A 19,227-nucleotide genomic window follows, 5' to 3' on the forward strand; every position below is an offset into this window, starting at 1 on the left:
CTTTTCATAGCCTTTAGGTCCAAAATGAGTTTGGGCATCTTCTTCTTCTTCTTCGTTCTTAATTATTTGTGTTGAAGGGGATCGAGATTTATCTGCCAGTGAGTTTGAACTCGAGACTTTGTTCGAATTTATCAACCATGAGCTTTTTGCCGACTCGACCACGCCTCCAACACAATTAAGCGTTACGTGTCAACTGGTTATGCGCCAGTTTGGGCATAATTTTGTCTATTTTGTTGTCTAAGGGTGGTTATACTTTGCAATGAAATTGATTAAATCATTCAGGAAATAGATTATAATGAATTTAGTGAAGTATGCTACTAATGTATATGTACACAAAACATTACGCGGGAGCCTTTTTTTCTAGTCCCGCCACCGTATTTACAACAAAAGGAAACTCCGGTGATAAATATAGAGTCCTTGCAAACACGTGACCTAAATCACGTGATACCTAGGTCCGCCGCCACGGCGGTGTACACCTGACGTCAACACAATCAGATGTTCACCAGCGCTGGGCGCATTCACTGTGTGTAAAGAATCGCGCCCGCGGAAAAGGAAAAATACGTAAAAAACTTGAATTCTTAGGAATTGAAGATCCTTATTCTGTTATTGACAGTTTCGTGGATAATATAAATATGTGGCTGAAATTTCTAAATAAAAATACTGTTAGTAATACTGTTTGTGTTTAGAGTTTAAGTAGACGAATCTGATCAAATGCAGTAATATATTATAAGTTATCTAGATCTAGGTAATGTAGATTCTAGATTCTCTGTTAAGTACAAGATTTAGTAGTAATAGATCTAGTACAACCACACTACTGTAGCAAACGTGAGACCACTTAACTCCTACAAAACCCACACTACAACGGCTAATATAATTCATGGGTAATAACCACTGCTGTTCTTAGATCTCAGCCAATCTGGGTAGCATGTTATACAATTTAAGACCCTTATAATTCAGCAGGTAAGTGATCAGACTCATTAATACTGATGTTCAACCCTCATGATGGCCAGCCCCCACCTTTTTCTAGCCCATAATAAAATCAAAGAGAAGTCAGTACCACTGCCCTTCCCTGAAAATTTCTCACCTCCGTGATACCCAGCCCCACAGAGATAGTATCTCATATAATTTTGACCCTCAGGGCCCATCATGGAGATTAAAGGGGAAAGTCTCACTGCTCTCCCCTTAACATTTCTCACCTCGATGTCATGTTAAGTCATTTTTAGAACACGGGGCTTATCAGGGGAAAGCTACACACTAGTATACTAGCTACACACTAGGTGCCTACTGTAAACTACCATGCTGTAGGCCCTATGTAGACCTGCAATTGTATCAATTGTAGACTGGGTGCTTTGTCATTATTCTAAACCATCTCACTTATAATGTATCTAGCTTGATTTGTTTCTTTTATAAACAGTGGATTTTAAAAAATTAGCCTAATCATTAACCAAATAATAATGTGGTTATTTGTTGTTGGCTGGTATGAACTAGATTCTACTACTAGACTACATAAACTTAGTAGACCGATTACTAGATATGCATTTGAATTTAATTAAACTCAGTCCAGTATCAGATACATATTACTGTAAAAAGACACAAATTAGGTAGGCTTTAGTAATTTATCAAAGCCTTCGACTACAATAATATCAACTACATGCTTGTATAAACTTTTTACAATTTAAGTAGCAGATTCTAGCAGAAGGTGGAAGAAAGAAAGAGCCAAAAGAGCGGACTAAATCAAGCAAAAACACGGCAGCAGAAACAAGCAGCAGCCTCTCAATATAACGAAAAGACTAAAGTGGTGAAAAGAAAATTAAGAAATGACAAGAGATTGTTTATAAATGAAATGACAGAGCAGGCCGAAACAGCTGCCAGTAAGGGAGATCTCAAGACGCTCTATGCAACAACCACAGCTCTGAGTGGGAGGAAAACCAATCCCAACAAGCCAGTGAGGAGCAAACATGGTAAACTTCTAACGTCAATTGAGGAACAGTTGGCACGATGGAGATAGCACTTCCAGGAAGTACTAAACGGTCCAGCACCTCAAGATCCACCAGACCTGGAGCCAGGGGAACCCCTTAAAATCAATACCGAGGAAATCACCAGACAGGAAATTCTCAACGCCTTAAACAGTTTGAAGAGTGGCAAGACATCAGGACCAGATAATATCCCAGCAGAGGCATTAAAGCAAAATGGAGAAGAAGTAGTAAATCGACTTCATAAATTACTTAACTTAGTCTGGAACACAGGACGGATCCCAACCAACTGGAAAAGGGGCCTCCTTGTGAAGTTGCCTAAGAACGGTGACTTATCTCAGTGTGGAAAAAGGAGGGGCATTACCTTGTTGTCCATCCCAAGTAAAGTCGTTAACAGAGTTATTTTGGACAGAATGAAAGAGGCGGTTGACCTTAAGCTAAGAGAGGAACAAGCAGGATTCAGGAAGGAAAGATCTTGTACAGATAAGTTAGCCACTCTTAGAATTATTGTAGAACAGACGATACAATGGCAAGCCCCGCTTTACATCTGCTTTGTTGACTTTGAGAAGGCGTTTGATAGTGTGGATAGGCAAACAATATGGAATCTGTTGAGACACTATGGTGTACCTGCTAATTTAGTGGAAATAATCCAGCAACTTTACAAAGGATTCTCATACCAAGTTAGCCTGGGAAACTGTCTAGAGAGTTCCAGGTCAACACAGGTGTGAGACATGGATGTCTGCTGTCGCCCCTCCTCTTGTTGGTGGTTCTCGATTGGGTGACACACACAGCCTATGCCAGTTCTGGAAAAGGTATACAGTGGACACTCACAGGGAAACAAGAAGATATGGAGTTTGCAGATGATCTTGCCTTACTCTCGCACAGGCTACAAGACATGCAAGAAAAAGTTGATGCATTAGGAGCCATCTCTCAGCGCGTAGGTCTCAAGATCAACAAGAAAAGACAGAAGCGATGAGAATTAACAATAACCAGGAGGCCCCAGTGATAATAGACGGAAGACATGTAAATGATGTGCAAGAGTTTGTCTACCTTGGCAGCAAGATCGGCAAAACAGGAGGCACAGAGGAGGACATACGTGCTAGAGTTAATAGAGCCCGCTGCGCTTTAACAGTTCTGCGACCCATATGGAAACGTTCGGCCATATCGATTACCACAATAATTAGGATATTTAACTCTAATGTCAAGGCAGTTCTGCTGTATGGAGCAGAGACATGGAGAGTCTCAAAAGCAAGCACAGCAAAGATACAGACCTTCATGAATAGATGGCTTAGACATATATTGAAACTGAGATGGCAGAACAAAGTGCCGAACATAGAACTATGGAGGAAAGCTAGGCAGGACCCTATGGGTTTGCAAATAAGAAGAGGAAGTGGTGCTGGGTGGGTCACACACTACGAAAGGCTCACCCAAATATTACACGCCAAGCGCTTGAGTGGAACCCCCAGGGAAAGCGGAAAAGAGGGCGCCCAAGACAGACCTGGAGGCGGAGTCTTCTTGAAGAACTAAAGCCAACAGGGATGTCTTGGGAGATGTCAAAATTAATAGCCGGGGATCGGAAGAAATAGAAGCAAATGGTGGAGGCCCTCTGTTGCATAAGGAGCAAAGAAGAATAAGTGAAAAAAAAGTAAAAAAAATTGGAATTAATGGAACAGAAGTATCATAGTGCTAGAAAATGCTATTAGTTAATTAACTGTAATGTTTTATGCCTATCCTCATTTTAAAAGTTCATTCCTTATATTAGTTTTATATTAGTTTCTTTAAAAATGTCATTTATATAATATTTTATTTTTTCAAACAGACATACTTAAATAATAATTAGATTATATAAAACAAAATCTAAGGGAACAAATCCAATTATATGAACAACAACTTCTTGAGCCAAACTCTGTTTATCACGTGATTCAAGTGATGTGGGTAATAAAAATAGAACTCTTTTTAATAAATATAATGTTTTTACTGAAAATTGCATCTGTAAATTAAATAAAAATTAAACTTTTAAGATTTGTATTCTATAATATTAAAATTATTTTATTTACAACTAGCGTACCTGTCCCCGCGCGTTGCCGCGGGAATAGAAGAAAGTCCGAAGAAATATATAAGAAGGGTTATTTAAATGTAAACAATGCCTGCGCTTGGATCATAAATATGGGGACACGCATAAAAACCTTGAGTGTACATTAATCACTCACCGAAATAATGAGGTAGAACACACTTCGGTAACCGCCCATGTGTCAGGGACGAAGAGGGGCGCTCTCAGTAGCCCCCCCCCCCCCCGCCCGATTACACTACCGCATAGACGCAGCGTACGGCCCCTGGCTCCTTAAAACTAACAGGCGCCATGGTGCTATTAGGATAAGCCAGAGTGCTAAATAGCATCCTGTTAAGAATGATGCAGATTTCGTCATTCGCTAAAGAGACACAAATGAAAAGGATTTTTTTCTTTATAAAGTAAAAAAATTATTTGACGTGTTTTAAACATCACTTATACTGATGCAATATGTTAGCGTTACTAATGGTCTATTATCAGATGCTCGATCTCAATTTCTGATTGGATTATTTAAAAATAGATGCTGATTGCATCATTCTCAAAGTGACGAAAACTGTTTGGATTTTTTTACGGACTAAAAGAAACATTCCAGTTAATAATCTAACCTTGGTTAATCTTTCTGATTATTAAAATAAAACGTATTACATGGCCATCAGCGGCCCAGGTGAGTATTTGGGAGTTCAAACTGAAATTTTTATTTGTAGCCAAATCACACCCTACCAGGGCGCCGACGGACACGCCTGATTCAATTTAGTATCGTTTGTAACGTCCCATCCTATCCATTGTCTATTGCACTGTTTAGACCGAAAGTAGTCGCCTTAGCGCTCAGGAAAAAGACCAGGGCGCCAAATCGCATCCTGCCGGAGGCCGCCCATGAAAAATTAAATCCCCCTCCATCCACCCACCCGCACCCTCCTCCCACCACAGAAACCTTCTCGGGAGTATTCATCAACTCCCTAAAGTTTTATGGCACCCGGATAAAATCGTATTCTATTTTTATAAACTAGCCATCGGTACCCGTTTCACGTGAATTATAGGCCTATATATTTTAAAATGTTGTATTTGTTTGTGAAAAATAATTTATGAAATAGTTATTGGTCAAAACGCAATGTGCTTTACTACACGCTGAACGATATTAGTGACAAACCAAAGAAATAACTAATTAGCTAAAAAAACATAACACAGGCACACACTGATTAAGTGACTTAAACGATTCCGTTAAAAATCTGGCTATTCAATCGTCATTATGTTGTTTTTAAGTAATTTGTATTCTTCCTTCCTTCCTTATAAGGAAACCGACTCAGAAGGTTGACTTCCATTAGCCAGGCAGGTCTCAGTGTAGCAAACTCCGACCATAAGAGTTTCCCACACATCGGTCGCTACTTCCGTCGGCTCTCACCGGGCTTTCCTTCTTCTTCACCCATCAGACGCGGGACGTCGTCCTACCGCTTTGTACCCAGCTTGATCGCGGGGGAGTTCGGCCATTCTTTGGACCTAGCGCATACAGTAGTTCTACTCGACCAGATAAAAAATCTCTAGCTGCTGTTGACTACCACTAGCCATTCCGCACCCACTAGGGGGGTCATGGGCTTGGTCCGACCAGTGGCACTCTTCCGAAGCCACGTGAAGGCCGCAGCTTAATTAAAACATCTACCATATTATTTTCAACAAAATTCCGTATCATTCTCCATATATCGCTAAGGATTCTGATTTGATATCCTGCGAAAATATTTTGCGGACAGAGAGAGATAGAGAAGTGCGCACATGGACTTTTATATATTAGGATTGTAAATAGAGAAAAATCCCACAATCCCGTGGCGACGTCCTTACGAAATTAAAAGATTTTTTTACAGAAACCTCACCTAAAGTGTTCTAATTAACTCCCGAAAGTTTGATGGCGATCGGATGAACGATGTTAAACCGCAATCGACTTTTATTTTTATATACCGTATATAGAGAAAAAATCGCGCCTTACTGGGCGCCACCTATGCGAACTGGAATTTTTCCCCCGCAGAAACCTTCCCAGAAATATTCTTAAAAAACTTCCCAAAGTTTCATGGCAATCGTATGAACAGTGTCACTGCAATTCACTTTTATTATGTTTATATACCACATGTAGAGAAAAATCGCACCTTCCCGAGGCGCTGCCTTTGCGAAATTAAAAGACGTTTTTTTTTACAGAAACCTCACCTAAAGTGTTCTAATTAACTCCCTAAAGTTTGATGGCGATCGGATGAACGCCGTAAAACCGCAATACTCGTTTATATTTATATACCGTATATAGTAAAAAAAAAAGCGCACCCTCTCGTGGCGACGCCCTTGCGAAAATAAAAATGATTTTTCTACAGAACCCTTACCCATAGTTTCCTAAAGAACGAACTCACCATAGTTGGATGGCGATCGGATGAACGCTGTCAAACCTAAATCGACTTTTATTATTATATACCGTATATAGAGAAAAAAACAAATCGCGCCCTGTCGGGGCGCCACCCCTTCAAATTTGAATTGTTTTTCACAGAAACCACCCCAGGAATATTCTGAATAACTTCTCAAAGTTTCACGGCGATGTGATGAAAGGGTGTAGTAATGCATAAAAGACAGACAGACATTGGCCTACATAGCTTTATATATATATATATATATATATATATATATATATATATATATATATATATATATATATATATATATATATATATATATATATATATATATATATATATATATATATATATATATATATATACTAGAGTACCCGCGGGAATAGAAGACAGTACGACGAAATATATAAGGGTTTCATCCATGCGTTACCAATCCTATATTCATAGACTCGTGACCTTGTTTTCTAATAGTGAGTTATTTAATTGTTAACAATGCCTGTGCTTGGATCATAAATATCGGGACACGAGTTTACCTATACATTAATAACTCACCGAAATAATGAGGTAGAACACACTACGGTGACCGACCATGTGTCAGGGACGTAGAGTGGCGCTCTCAGGAGACACCCCCCTCCCCCCCCCCCCCCCGCCGATTACACTACCGCGTACGGCCCCTGGCTCCATAAAACTAACAGGCGCCATCATGCCAAATAGCATCCTGTTAACAATGATGCAGATTGCGTCATTCGCTAAAATGAAACAACTGAACAGGATTTTTTTTAACACGTAAAAAAATTATTTGACGTGTTTTAAACATCAGTGTGACTGATGCAATACGTTAGCGTTACTAATGGTCTGTTATTAGATGCTCGATCTCAATTTCTGATTGGCTTGTCTGAAAAGAAATGCTAATTGCATCATTCGCAAAGTGACGAAACTGTTTGGATTTTTTACGGACAAAAAAATCCATCCCAGTTAATAATCTAACCTTGGTAATTTTTTTCTGATTATTAAAATAAACGTAATGCATGGCACTTAGCGGCCCATGTGAGCCTTTGGGGGCCGAAACTGAAATTTTTGTTTGCAGCCAAATCGCACACTACCAGGGCGCCGGAGGACACCCCTGATTCAATTTAGTGAGCGTTTGTAACGCCCCATCCTATCCATTGTCTATCACACTGTTTAGACCGAACGTAGTCGCCATTACGCTCACCGGAAAGACCAGGGCGAATAATAGCAGCCAAGGGCCACCCATGAAACACTAAATCCCCCTCCCCCCCCCCCCCCCCCCCCAACACAGAAACCTCGGGAGTATTCCTCAACTCCTTAGAGTTTTATGGCACCCGGATAAACTGTGTCAAACCTCAATCGTCTTTTATTTGTATATACCGTACATATAAAGAAATCGCACACTCCCGCGGCGCCGCCCTTGCGAAATTAAAAAAAATATTTTTTGCAGAACCCTTCCAGGTAGTTTTCTAATCAACTCCCCCACAGTCTCGTGGCTATCGGATGAACGGTGTCAAACCAAAGTCGACTTTTATTGTATATACCGTATATAAAGAAAATCGCACCTTCCTGTGGCGACGCCCTTGCGAAAATAAAAATGACTTTTTTACAGAACGCTTCCCTGGATTGTTCTAATCAAGTCTCTGAAGTTTGATGGCTATCGAATAAACGTTGTGAGACCACAATCGACTTTTATTTTTATATACCATATATTTAGAGAAAACAAATCGCGCCCTTCCGGGGCGCCACCCCTGCGAATTTGAAAATGATTTTAGCGCAGAAACCTCCCCAGGAATATTCTCAACATCTTCCTAGCGTTTTATGCCGATCGTGTGAACGGTGCCACCGTTATTCACTTTTACTATGTTTAAATGCCGTATATAGAGAAACATCGCACCCTCCCTTGGCACCGCCCTTGCGAAATTAAAAATGATATTTTACAGAACCCTTCCCCACGTCTGTCACTCAGAGGCGTAGCGACCCTTCCCGGTGCCCGGGGACAAAATTTTCGATTTGCACGCCCCTCCCCCGCAAGATTTCGATTTGCACACCCTCCCCCCTTCAAACTTTCGATGTGCACCCTCCCCCCCCCCCCTCAAGATTTCGATTTGCAGCCACCCTTCAAACTTTCGATTTGCACCCCTTCAACATTTCAATTTATTTTTCCAACCCATTTTGGCGCCCCTAAGGTCGGGGCCCGGGGACATATATCACCCCCCCCACCCTTTCGCTACGCTACTGCAGTGTCACTTAGATGTTTTTTATCTTTTAAAAACAACGAAAACATCGATTTCGGACTATCCCTTTATAGACTGACGTCACAGATGACCTACCCAACTCTACTTCACCTGCCCAGTGTCCGCCAAGTCTCAGACAACATGTTTTTATCGTTTAAAAAAACGATTCCAGCCGAGCATGTCTCTGACAACACTATCCCTTCATATGCTTAGGACAAAGAAACAGATGAACTCTCCTTCATCTGCCCTGTATCCCGCCAAGTTCAGATAGGCAACTTTATCATTCACATCTAAAAATTAAAATAAAAATTGAAAAATAATTATCATTGACGTATTGGTCTAGATCCGTGCCACCCGCATGCAAGCCGATTACACTATCAACTTAGCTATTTAACTCGTGACGTCACAGATGTATTTTTATACTATACTTTAATACTTTGAGTCTCCTTATGCAACTTGATTTACGCGCATAGATCTAGATCTAAGTCTAGTTAAGTCTAGTAGTAGATCTAGTAACTTTCAAATTAAATTTTATCTTAAATTAGCCAAACAAAGATTTATATAAAATAATGAAGGTCTGAAATTATCAAGATCTAGATAGAATTTTCTAGATCTAGATTCTACGACTCGTTTGCTTAAGTCTTAAGTCTAGTATTTGCGTAACTCTTGCTAGATCTAGATCTAGAAAATCTAGATCTAGAATCTAGATCTAATAATTAGACCTATTCTGGCTAGATAGATCTAGATCTAGATAGATAAATCACAAAGATTTATATCAAGTATTTAAGGACTAAAAAATGTATTATGATTATAAAATGGATTGTATTTTATCTAATTAATCTTTGGTATGTATCTAATTAATCTTTGGTATGTATCTAATTAATCTTTGATTTGACCTAGATACTAGATCTAGATCTATAACTTGCTTGGCCACATGATATTTTTAGATCTATAAATAACTTTCTTGGACAGATTGTAGAGCTAGAGAAATTTATTGTAAAACTAAATGAAAATGACAGTTGAAAATTAATGTAAGTGTTGGAACGTAATAAAAAACAGCAAACGGGCGTATTGTTAAAGTTATGGCCAACAGAAAATTAGCTTTAGAACGCGTTAAACTTTTGAATGGGAACACAATCTTCTTCGATAGACGCCGCCATTTTATTGTACTAAAAAGTAAACAAAAAATTGTGACGTCACTATTCAGTCGAGTTAAGTCAATGTTTTAAACTTTTAAAATTAATGTGGTTAATGTACCTATGAATAAATCAATAAATTAATTAATGTCTTTAAATAAATTTGTGATTAACAGTCTGTCTGAAAACAAAAATTCTTCTCTACCTACATACTATTTTACAGCTCTCCACATAGAGTAGAACCATTTACAATAGTCAATCAGACCAACAAAAAAAAAATTAAATATTCAAACATGTAAACAAACTTGAGTTTTAGTAGTATACTAGAATACCCGTCATCCGTTGCATAACTGTGGGTTTCGGGGGTCATCTATCAAAAAACATCACGTCTGTCACTCAGAGGCATAGCGAGCCTTCCCGGCGCCCGGGGACAAACTTTTCGATTTTAACCCCCCCCCCCCCTAAGATTTCGATTTTCAACCCCCCCCCCCCTTAAACTTTTGATGTGCACCCCCACCCCACTCAACCTTTCAATTTATTTTTCCAAACCATTTTGGCGCCCCAACATATGTCCCCCCGCCCCCCCTCCACCTCCCCCCGCCTCCCCGCCCCCCCCCCCCCCCTCCTCGCTACGCTACTGCAGTGTCACTTATCGTCACAAAAACAGACCCCACATTCAAAAATATGTTTCTTATCTTTTAAAAACACCGAAAACACCGATTTCGGACTATCCCTTCATATACTGACGTCACATGTGACCTACTCAACTCTACTTCACCTGCCCAGTGTCCCGCCAAGTCTCAGACAACATGTTTTTATCGTTTAAAAAACGATTCCAGCCGAGCATGTCTCTGACCACACTATCCTTTCATATGCTTAGGACAAAGAAACAGATGAACTCTACTTCACCTGCCCTGTATCCTGCCAAGTTCAGATAGGCAACTTTATCATTCACATCTAAAAAAAAAAATTGAAAAAAAATATCATTGACATATTGGTCTAGAACCTGTACCACCCGCATGAGAGCGGACTACGCTACAAACTTAGCTATTTACTCGTGACGTCACAAATGAATTTTTATACTATACTTTTGAGTCTCCGCGCATAGATTTAGATCTAAGTCTAGTAGTAGAATCTAGTAACTTTCAAATTAAATTTTATCTAAAATTAGCCAAACAAAGATTTATATAAAATAATTAAGGCCTGAAATAGATTCTAGATGTATTAAGGCCTGAAATAGATTCTAGATCTAGAATTTACATTGAGTCTAGTGACCTAGATCTAGGCTAGATCTAGGCTAGATTCATAACTTTCCTTCGACAGCTGATCTTTAGATCTAGAGAAATTTATTGTAAAACTAAATGAAAAAAGACAGTTTAAAATTGATATAAGTGTTGGAAGGTAATAAATACAGCAAACGGACGTATTGTTAAAGTTATGACCGACAGAAAATTAGATTTAGAACGCGTTAAACGTTTGAATGGGAACACAATTTTCTTCGATAGACGCCGCCATTTTATTGTACTAAAGAGTAAACAAAAAACTGTGACGTCACGGTCCCGCCGAGTGTAGTGGTCGTTCTAAACTTTTTTAAAAAAATGGGTTACTCTGCGTATGAATAAATCAATAAATTAATTAACGTCTTTAAATAAATGTGTGATTAACAGTCTGTCTTAAAACAAAAAATTTTCTCTACCTACATACTATTTTACAGCTTTCCACGATGAGTGCAACCATGCGAGATAGTCAATCAGGCAAACAAACAAACAAACAAAAAAACAAATATTCAAACATGTAAACAAACTTGACTTTTAGTAGTATATAGATGGACAGATAGATAAACATTAATTTTATGTTCCTCCTTCAAACTCTCACATATATGAACTATACTTTTTCTGCTGTAGACTTTTTTAGAAATTTAATCATACTGGTGACACATTTTTAGACCTTTTTTATCACTACTTTATTGTGTTAAACTGAAGAATGTATGTTACATTCTACTACAAATAAAAATCAATGGAAATTCATATTGTTTTTATTGTCTTTGTTTGTGCTTAGAACTTACAATGCAGGCTACATATTAAAATTATCCACATTCTTGAAACAAAATGAACTGATTTAATCAAAACATATTTAATTGGTGAATTTTTCTCAGCTTAAAAATGAAACATAAAAAAATATTCTAATCTCAGATTTCATATTTAATTTTCAATTTACCCATCTTAATTTTTTTATCCAGAGGTGCTACAAACTGAGCTTGACAATCTCAAAAAAGAATTATGTGATAGAAAGGATTCATGTGAAAAGCTACACCAAGAAAAACGTATCAACATTTCATATTTAAATTATATAAATACTTATCTTCTGTTCTTCTTTAAAACTCTAACATATATTAACTATTATTGTCTGATATAGGCATATTTTTAATTTAATCATACCGATGTCAAATTTTCTATACTTTATTTATTATTACCTCAAAATGATCAACATTTCATATTTAAATTATAGAAATAATTATCTTCTGTTCTTCTTTAAAACTCTAACCTATATTAACTATTATTGTCTGATATAAGCATATTTTTAATTTACTCATACCGATGTCAAATTTTCTATACCTTATTTATTATTACTTCAAAATGATAAACTGAAAAAAATGTGATATATTCTACAACCAATAATGGGATTCGTAAAAAATCATATTGGTTTTATGGTCTTTGTTTGCTATTACAACTTCCACATCTTTAACAAGTTTATAAAAACTTACTAAAAGTACATAAATCAGGTACATTTCAAATCAGTAAATGTAATGTAAACAATTTACAAAAAAATCGGAAATAGCGTAAATTACTACTTCCGTTAAACGGAAATATAATTTGACAGATGGCAGAGAATTGAATCTTTAACTTATATGTGATATCTCAGTTATCTATCGGAAATAGTACTCAAGTTATAGGCTTTTGAAAAATTGAACGTAAGTAGAAAAAATTCCAATTCCTGTTATTGGAAATCGCCCAAAAACTGAGAAGTTTGATATAATACTTATATATGAAAGTTCATCAACAGAGCATTAACAGTACTCAATTTATCATGTTTACTGACACGCACATACATATACACACACACACACAGCCATACGGACAAGATTGCAAAACTATGTTTTTCCGACTCAGAGAGGTGTAAATCGTCTAGATCTTTTTTTGCACGATTACAATACTTTCTCTATATTTTGTATACAAAGAAGTAAAACCATGATTTAAATTTAATATATCTAGGCCTTAAATTTGAAATTTATTAAAACAGGTTAAATTTACTAGCCTAGTGCTAAGTACTATGCTAAATCTGTCTAGACTCTAGATCTAGAAATCTAGGGCCCTAATTTAGGGTAAAACCTTAAGTTTAGCGTCGTAAATTCGGTAAAAACTAGACTAGTCTAGTACTAGACTACTACTAGATCTAGATCTAGTAGTGTAGTACTACAGTTACCTCTCCCTCACATTACTACTGCAGCCGAATTGATTACGCTAAACTTATAGATTACCCACTTAAAACCTCAGCCTACAACTCACCTCAAAATTTCAGTTTGTTATTTTCAAACACTAATTTTAAAACAAATATTCACTGAGAGTAGTATATTAGGTCCCTTTTGGGTCGTATGGGTGAGGCGGATGCGGATGCGGAACAAAGGCTATATAGAAAAATACTCCCCGCCTGGGTGAGCCGGAGGGACAATGACATATAGCAAAATACTCACCCACCTGGGTAAGTGGGTGAGCAGCCTGCCGCAGCCTGGTACAACGAGATATAGTAAAATACTCCCTGGGGGAGGTGGAGGTACATCGACATATAGCAAAATACTCACCCAACTGTGTGAGGGTGGGTGAGGGTGGGTGAGCCGCAGGTACAATGACATATAGGAAAATACTCACCCACCTGGGTGAAGGGTGGGTGAGGGTGGGTGAGCCGCAGGTACAATGAGATATAGTAAAATACTCACCCACCCTAGGGTGGGGAATGCGGATGCGGAGTAGGTCAGTAGGTCACCACCGGTGACCTTGTGACGTAATCAGTGACCTAGTTACGTAATTTTAATGAGATTTTAATTAGTTGAATTTAATTTTTAAATTTTTAAATTAATTTTTATTAATGAGTTACGTAATTTAATTATTTGTTTGTATTTTGTTTGTTTATTTTTAATTAGTTTAATGTTTTAAATTTTAATTTTTAATTAGTTTAAATTATTATTATAGTGGTCGCGCAACAGCTGTTGCACAGCTGGTTAATGAATACACGGCCTCGACACGGGTCGATCAATACTATTTCTTTACTCGATCAAAAAAACCTATGATACTGCGCGTATAAATGTTAGTGGAAAGCACGGGACCAGCTGTCGCCACACTTAACGTGGAGAGGGACTTAATGGCTCGCATTAATCATCATGAGCTGTCAAACCGAGCGGGAAAAAACCCATTAAAGTGGTAACAGCTGTCGCTACACTTAACGGTAGCTTTGCGGTTAACCACTTAGCTCTTTCAATTAAACACCGGACCCCTGCGGTGATCGCTTCCGCGAACTCGACATAAATCCATGATGCGTGACAAAATTTAATTAGGCGGGCTATTATGTTGATGATGGGTCCGTGGCTGAGATCAATATTAACTCGCCCCTTGTACGGTGCTTGACAAAAACAAAGGATCGCGGATCGATAAGTAACAGGTGTTGATAACGATTAGCCGCGGATAAATGGATGTTATACAAAGAATGTTCTAGTACACGCTAGCACACCCCTACCCTCAACCTCCGTTATTACTCCCCTCTCCTCCCCGACCATCCCTCTCAACCACCACCACCCCCTCTCCGTTTACTATTAAACATACATACATACAATCAAATAAACAAACCAACAAATAAACACTCAACCCCCGTCATTACTCCCCTCTCCTCCCCGACCATCCCTCTCAACCACCACCACCCCTCTCCGCTTACTATTAAACATACATACAATCAAATAAACAGTGTCTTTTATTTTAAACATCATACAACAAAGAAAAGAAATATATCAAATAAATAAATTAAACAAAGTAATTAAAATCATACTAATTAAAATGAATTTCAAACTAATAATAAATTAAAATAATTAAACATTTAAAAATTTAAAAATTTTTAAATTAAATATTTAAAAATTTAAAAAATTAAAATCAAATTACGTAACTAGTTAATAATAATAATTAAACTAATTAAAAATTAAAATTTAAAACATTAAACTAATTAAAAATAAACAAACAAAATACAAACAAATAATCAAATTACGTAACTCGTTAATAAAAATTAATTTAAAAATTTAAAAATTCAATTCAACTAATTAAAATCACATTAAAATTACGTAACTAGGTCACTGATTACGTCACAAGGTCACCGGTGGTGACCTACTGACCTACTCCGCATCCGCATTCCCCACCCTAGGGTGGGTGAGTATTTTACTATATCTCATTGTACTTGCGGCTCACCCACCCTCACCCACCCTCACACAGTTGGGTGAGTATTTTGCTATATGTCGATGTACCTCCACCTCCCCCCGGGAGTATTTTACTATATCTCGTTGCACCAGGCTGCGGCAGGCTGCTCACCCACTTACCCAGGTGGGTGAGTATTTTGCTATATGTCATTGTCCCTCCGGCTCACCCAGGCGGGGAGTATTTTCCTATATAGCCTTTGTTCCGCATCCGCATCCGCATCCGCCTCACCCATACGACCCTAAAGGGACCTAATATACTACTACTGAGTTTGGTCAGTGTGTTAAAAAATCATTTTTTTAAAAACAATTAACAAAAATAGTCTTTTTAAAATGCTGTCGTATAAAAAATAAGCACCCAAGTTTATAAAAATGTAATCGACAAGCTGACCCCCAGCGTATCATACGCCGCTATTTAGTTGTTTTACTTCCTACTTTTCAGTACTTCATAGTTAGTGAATTCGACACTACCCTCCCTTCCATCCAATTCACCCCCCCCCCTCGCCACAGTAAAAGCAGCTGTCCGTGATGACAGCTTACTGATGACAATGAAAAGATTAAGCAGAACTTTTTATAACCTCCCCTTAGTTTCACATCGTTTAAAAGCTAAATTATCTGCCCCTTATAGCCGGCTCTATGATTGTAAACGTTCGAGGTGAACCTTAGCTCACCAGATTGGTGGCGATGGTAGCTATATGCCTAGAGAGCGGAGAGTAACGGCACGGCATTTACATGGTGGTGTCTCGCATGGCCCCCATGAAGAGAATTATAATAATGTGGATTATTTTGAATTTTCAATATGAAACAAATTAAAGTATTATAGGCCTATAAGGTTTGACTGATCATGGAACAATCTAAATAAATTAAAGCTAGGATTGGTCTCTTTTAGCTGAAATCATTCAAAGGCTATAATTTTGAAAAGTAGGTCAAGTAACACTCTACTTCTCCTACTAGCCTACCAAGATCTAATATCTAGGTCAAATTCATTTTATTCTTAAAATAAAACGAAGTTGAATTATTTAATAAAGCAACTTTTTTATTTTATTTTAGGTTTTGTTCAACCTAAACAAGCAAAAAGAAAATTATTAAAGGATGAAGAAGGTAAGTTTTTCTTGTGTAAGACAGTAAGGTTTGTAATAGTTAAATAGTCCTTATAAATATAGCAAATATTTGGCCCTACTTGTATTGACACTCATTCCATTTATTTTATATGATTCATTGTGTATTAGTGTACTGGATCTATCCACTATAGTGTAGCTATAGATAGACATTTATAATAAACCACAGACATTTTACTGAATTTTCAGCGCAAAGTGATTACTTTAGAAATATGTATATTAGCCTAATATGAATAACGAACTGAGCCGCGACGTAGCATACACCACTATTTAGTGATAGATGAAGACTTCCTGAAAGACACAGTTGTCCAAAAAGGGTGGGTGGGTACACACTGTTGAGCATGCCTGGAGAGAGAGGGGGTAGTAGAGAGTTGACATGCGTGCGCGGTATCCCACATTGTTGGCGACGTAGAGAATTATATATAAAGATTACAGTTGCCAAGAAAATTCACAAGAAAACAACGTGACTGTGTTTTTCCAGCAGTATCTTGCGAGGTATTTCTCTAATTGTTCCATACTAGAGGTGTACCAAATTGTTTTATAATACATTGATTTACATTCTTTTATATATACTTAAATAGTTCTTTCACATTGTAAGTCGATGTCCTTCTTTATTTGCATATTTCAAAATTATACAGATCATAGTCTAAATTAAAAATAAAATGATAGGTTTTTTATGAGGGGTTTCCCTTGTATATTAACACTTTACCAATATGTGTTTTGCATTTCTATTTTACACTGTCAAAAAAACCAGACACCCCATACCCTAAATATCAATCACGATGTTTCAACTATCTTCACAATCATAATTTTACAAAAATTAGCTTTTGTTTAATGATTTTTTAAAATTATCTCACAAAAAATCTGAATGTTACATTTTTTTGATCTTCTTAATTTTGTTAATCACAACTTTATGATGTACCCATCATCAGAAAAAATACGTTTAAGTGACTTTCATAACCTACTTTTTTTGGTTTAGATATTTTTTAAGGAAAACAATGAAAGTGGTTTCGAAAAATGCAATTGTATGAGAATAGAAGAAGAGAATGGACCCAGCTCAAAGCCCAATTTCATCCCTGTCAATGAGTTTACTGACGCGGATTTGCCTGGGCCCATCCGGCACAGCTCTTTGACACAATACATTCGGCAGCAAGAGAAGCTTGTTGTTCATCTGTATGTCCAGAGGAAAAATGGGATTTCTGGGACAGGTTTTGTGTGGACCTGTCAGGACAACATTGAAGTCTTTGATGTTTGCCCGGCTAAACAATGCCGGATTAGGTATCCGCACAAAGGATATGGCGGGCTGCTTGTTTATACTAATCACTCTGTTGTGAGGGATGATGTGGAGGCAGCCACGTGTGAAGTGACGTTTTTTTATAACTCTGGTTGTTTTATTGGCGTGGAAGATTCCAGCTGTAGTCCTGTGTCTGAGCATGTATCAACAGAGAACTTAACTGCTTCTTTGTCTAGCGAAAACTGCAGTTCCGCGCCTGATTCGAAAATATTAAACACAGCTGAGAAACCTGCAAATACACTTGGAACAAAACCTGTCAGAGCTTACGGCCTGAAATTAAGGGAATGTGAGGAAAACAAAGATCTTGTAGGTTTAAAAATAATCTACCACGACCTAGAACTATTTGATATGGTGCGGGGCGCCAGCAAAACAAATTTGTTGTCAAAGATCCCTAACCAGATCAAGGTAAACTGGAAAAAATATGCCATTGTTATATCACACCCACACGGAGGGTCAAAGGTCGTAAGTGTTGGAGATCTTGTTGCTTTGGAGGAGGAAGATGAAGACAGACCTCGCAGAACCACAAAATATACAGCCTCCACATGTAATGGGAGCTCAGGTGCACCTGTGTTTACTGGTAGCTACTCATATAGGCCATTCACGCACCGAGGGAAATATAAAGGGTACAACGTATCCTTCTCATTCTAGGTCTGTGTTTTAATGTGCAGCTGGATAGTCAGTTAAATAATATGAACTAGTTACGCCTTTGTTGTAAGTCGGTTAATTTATAAATATGATAACTGTTCAAAGGGAAACTTATATAACATTTGCTACTCACTACAGCATCCATGAAGTTAAATTGACTATCCTTAGTGGATATTTGAATTCAGCATTGGCTCGGTTACTGCCACCTTACCAAACCAACCCGGCTAAAAAAAATTATCTGTAACTACAAGCCACCTGTTGGATGTAAAATTTGTTTTTGTTGATGTAAATTACAAGAATTTTAAAAATGTAACAGATAGATAAAAGCTAGTAAAAAAGCAAGGATATTGTAAAATAACATTTTATTTGAAAAGTGATACAGTACCAAATGTGTTGTATAATATGGCTCATAAACTTTGGAAAAAAAACATGTAGTAAATTTTTTTCACATTTTAAAATGTTACATATTTTACATGTTTATTTGCTGTTTTATCTGATGCTGTCCCTTTAAATAAGAATTCTGTTGTTGTACTCATTCTTTACACTGGCTCAAATTTGTTCATTATTGTCTTATACAATTTTAGATTTGGTTAAGTTTAAAAACGTACATATATCAAGCCAAATTTAATTTTTGATAACATTTTAAGCCAAATTTTGTTTTAATGATATTTTTATGTTTTACAAAATAATATATGGGCTCATTTTTTATTTTAATATTATTTTATAAATTGTGATGTAGACAACATTTTCAATGCGCCATCATTTGTGCTGTTTTGAAGGTACATAATACATGTACAAACACAGTGAATGGTATTTGTTGTTTTCTGATGTTTTTATGCTTTGTTATCATTTAGTAA

The 19,227-nt window shown here is 37.3% G+C and overlaps 1 protein-coding gene across 1 annotated transcript; it reads left to right on the plus strand.

Annotated features, from left to right (window-relative positions):
• The first annotated feature begins 614 nt into the window (after window positions 1-614).
• Window positions 615-18,771, plus strand: LOC131952108 (uncharacterized). The gene is made up of 4 exons (XM_059314627.1): window positions 615-662; window positions 12,044-12,127; window positions 16,364-16,414; window positions 17,411-18,771. Exons 3-4 carry the CDS (start codon window positions 16,406-16,408, stop codon window positions 18,371-18,373), a joined length of 972 nt encoding a protein of 323 aa, XP_059170610.1. The 5' UTR covers window positions 615-662; window positions 12,044-12,127; window positions 16,364-16,405; the 3' UTR covers window positions 18,374-18,771.
• Window positions 18,772-19,227: the final 456 nt, after the last annotated feature.

This window comes from Physella acuta, unplaced genomic scaffold (genome assembly GCF_028476545.2).
Source record: "Physella acuta isolate Inbredline_101_S28 unplaced genomic scaffold, ASM2847654v3 ptg000852l, whole genome shotgun sequence".
Classification (NCBI taxonomy): domain Eukaryota; kingdom Metazoa; phylum Mollusca; class Gastropoda; family Physidae; genus Physella; species Physella acuta.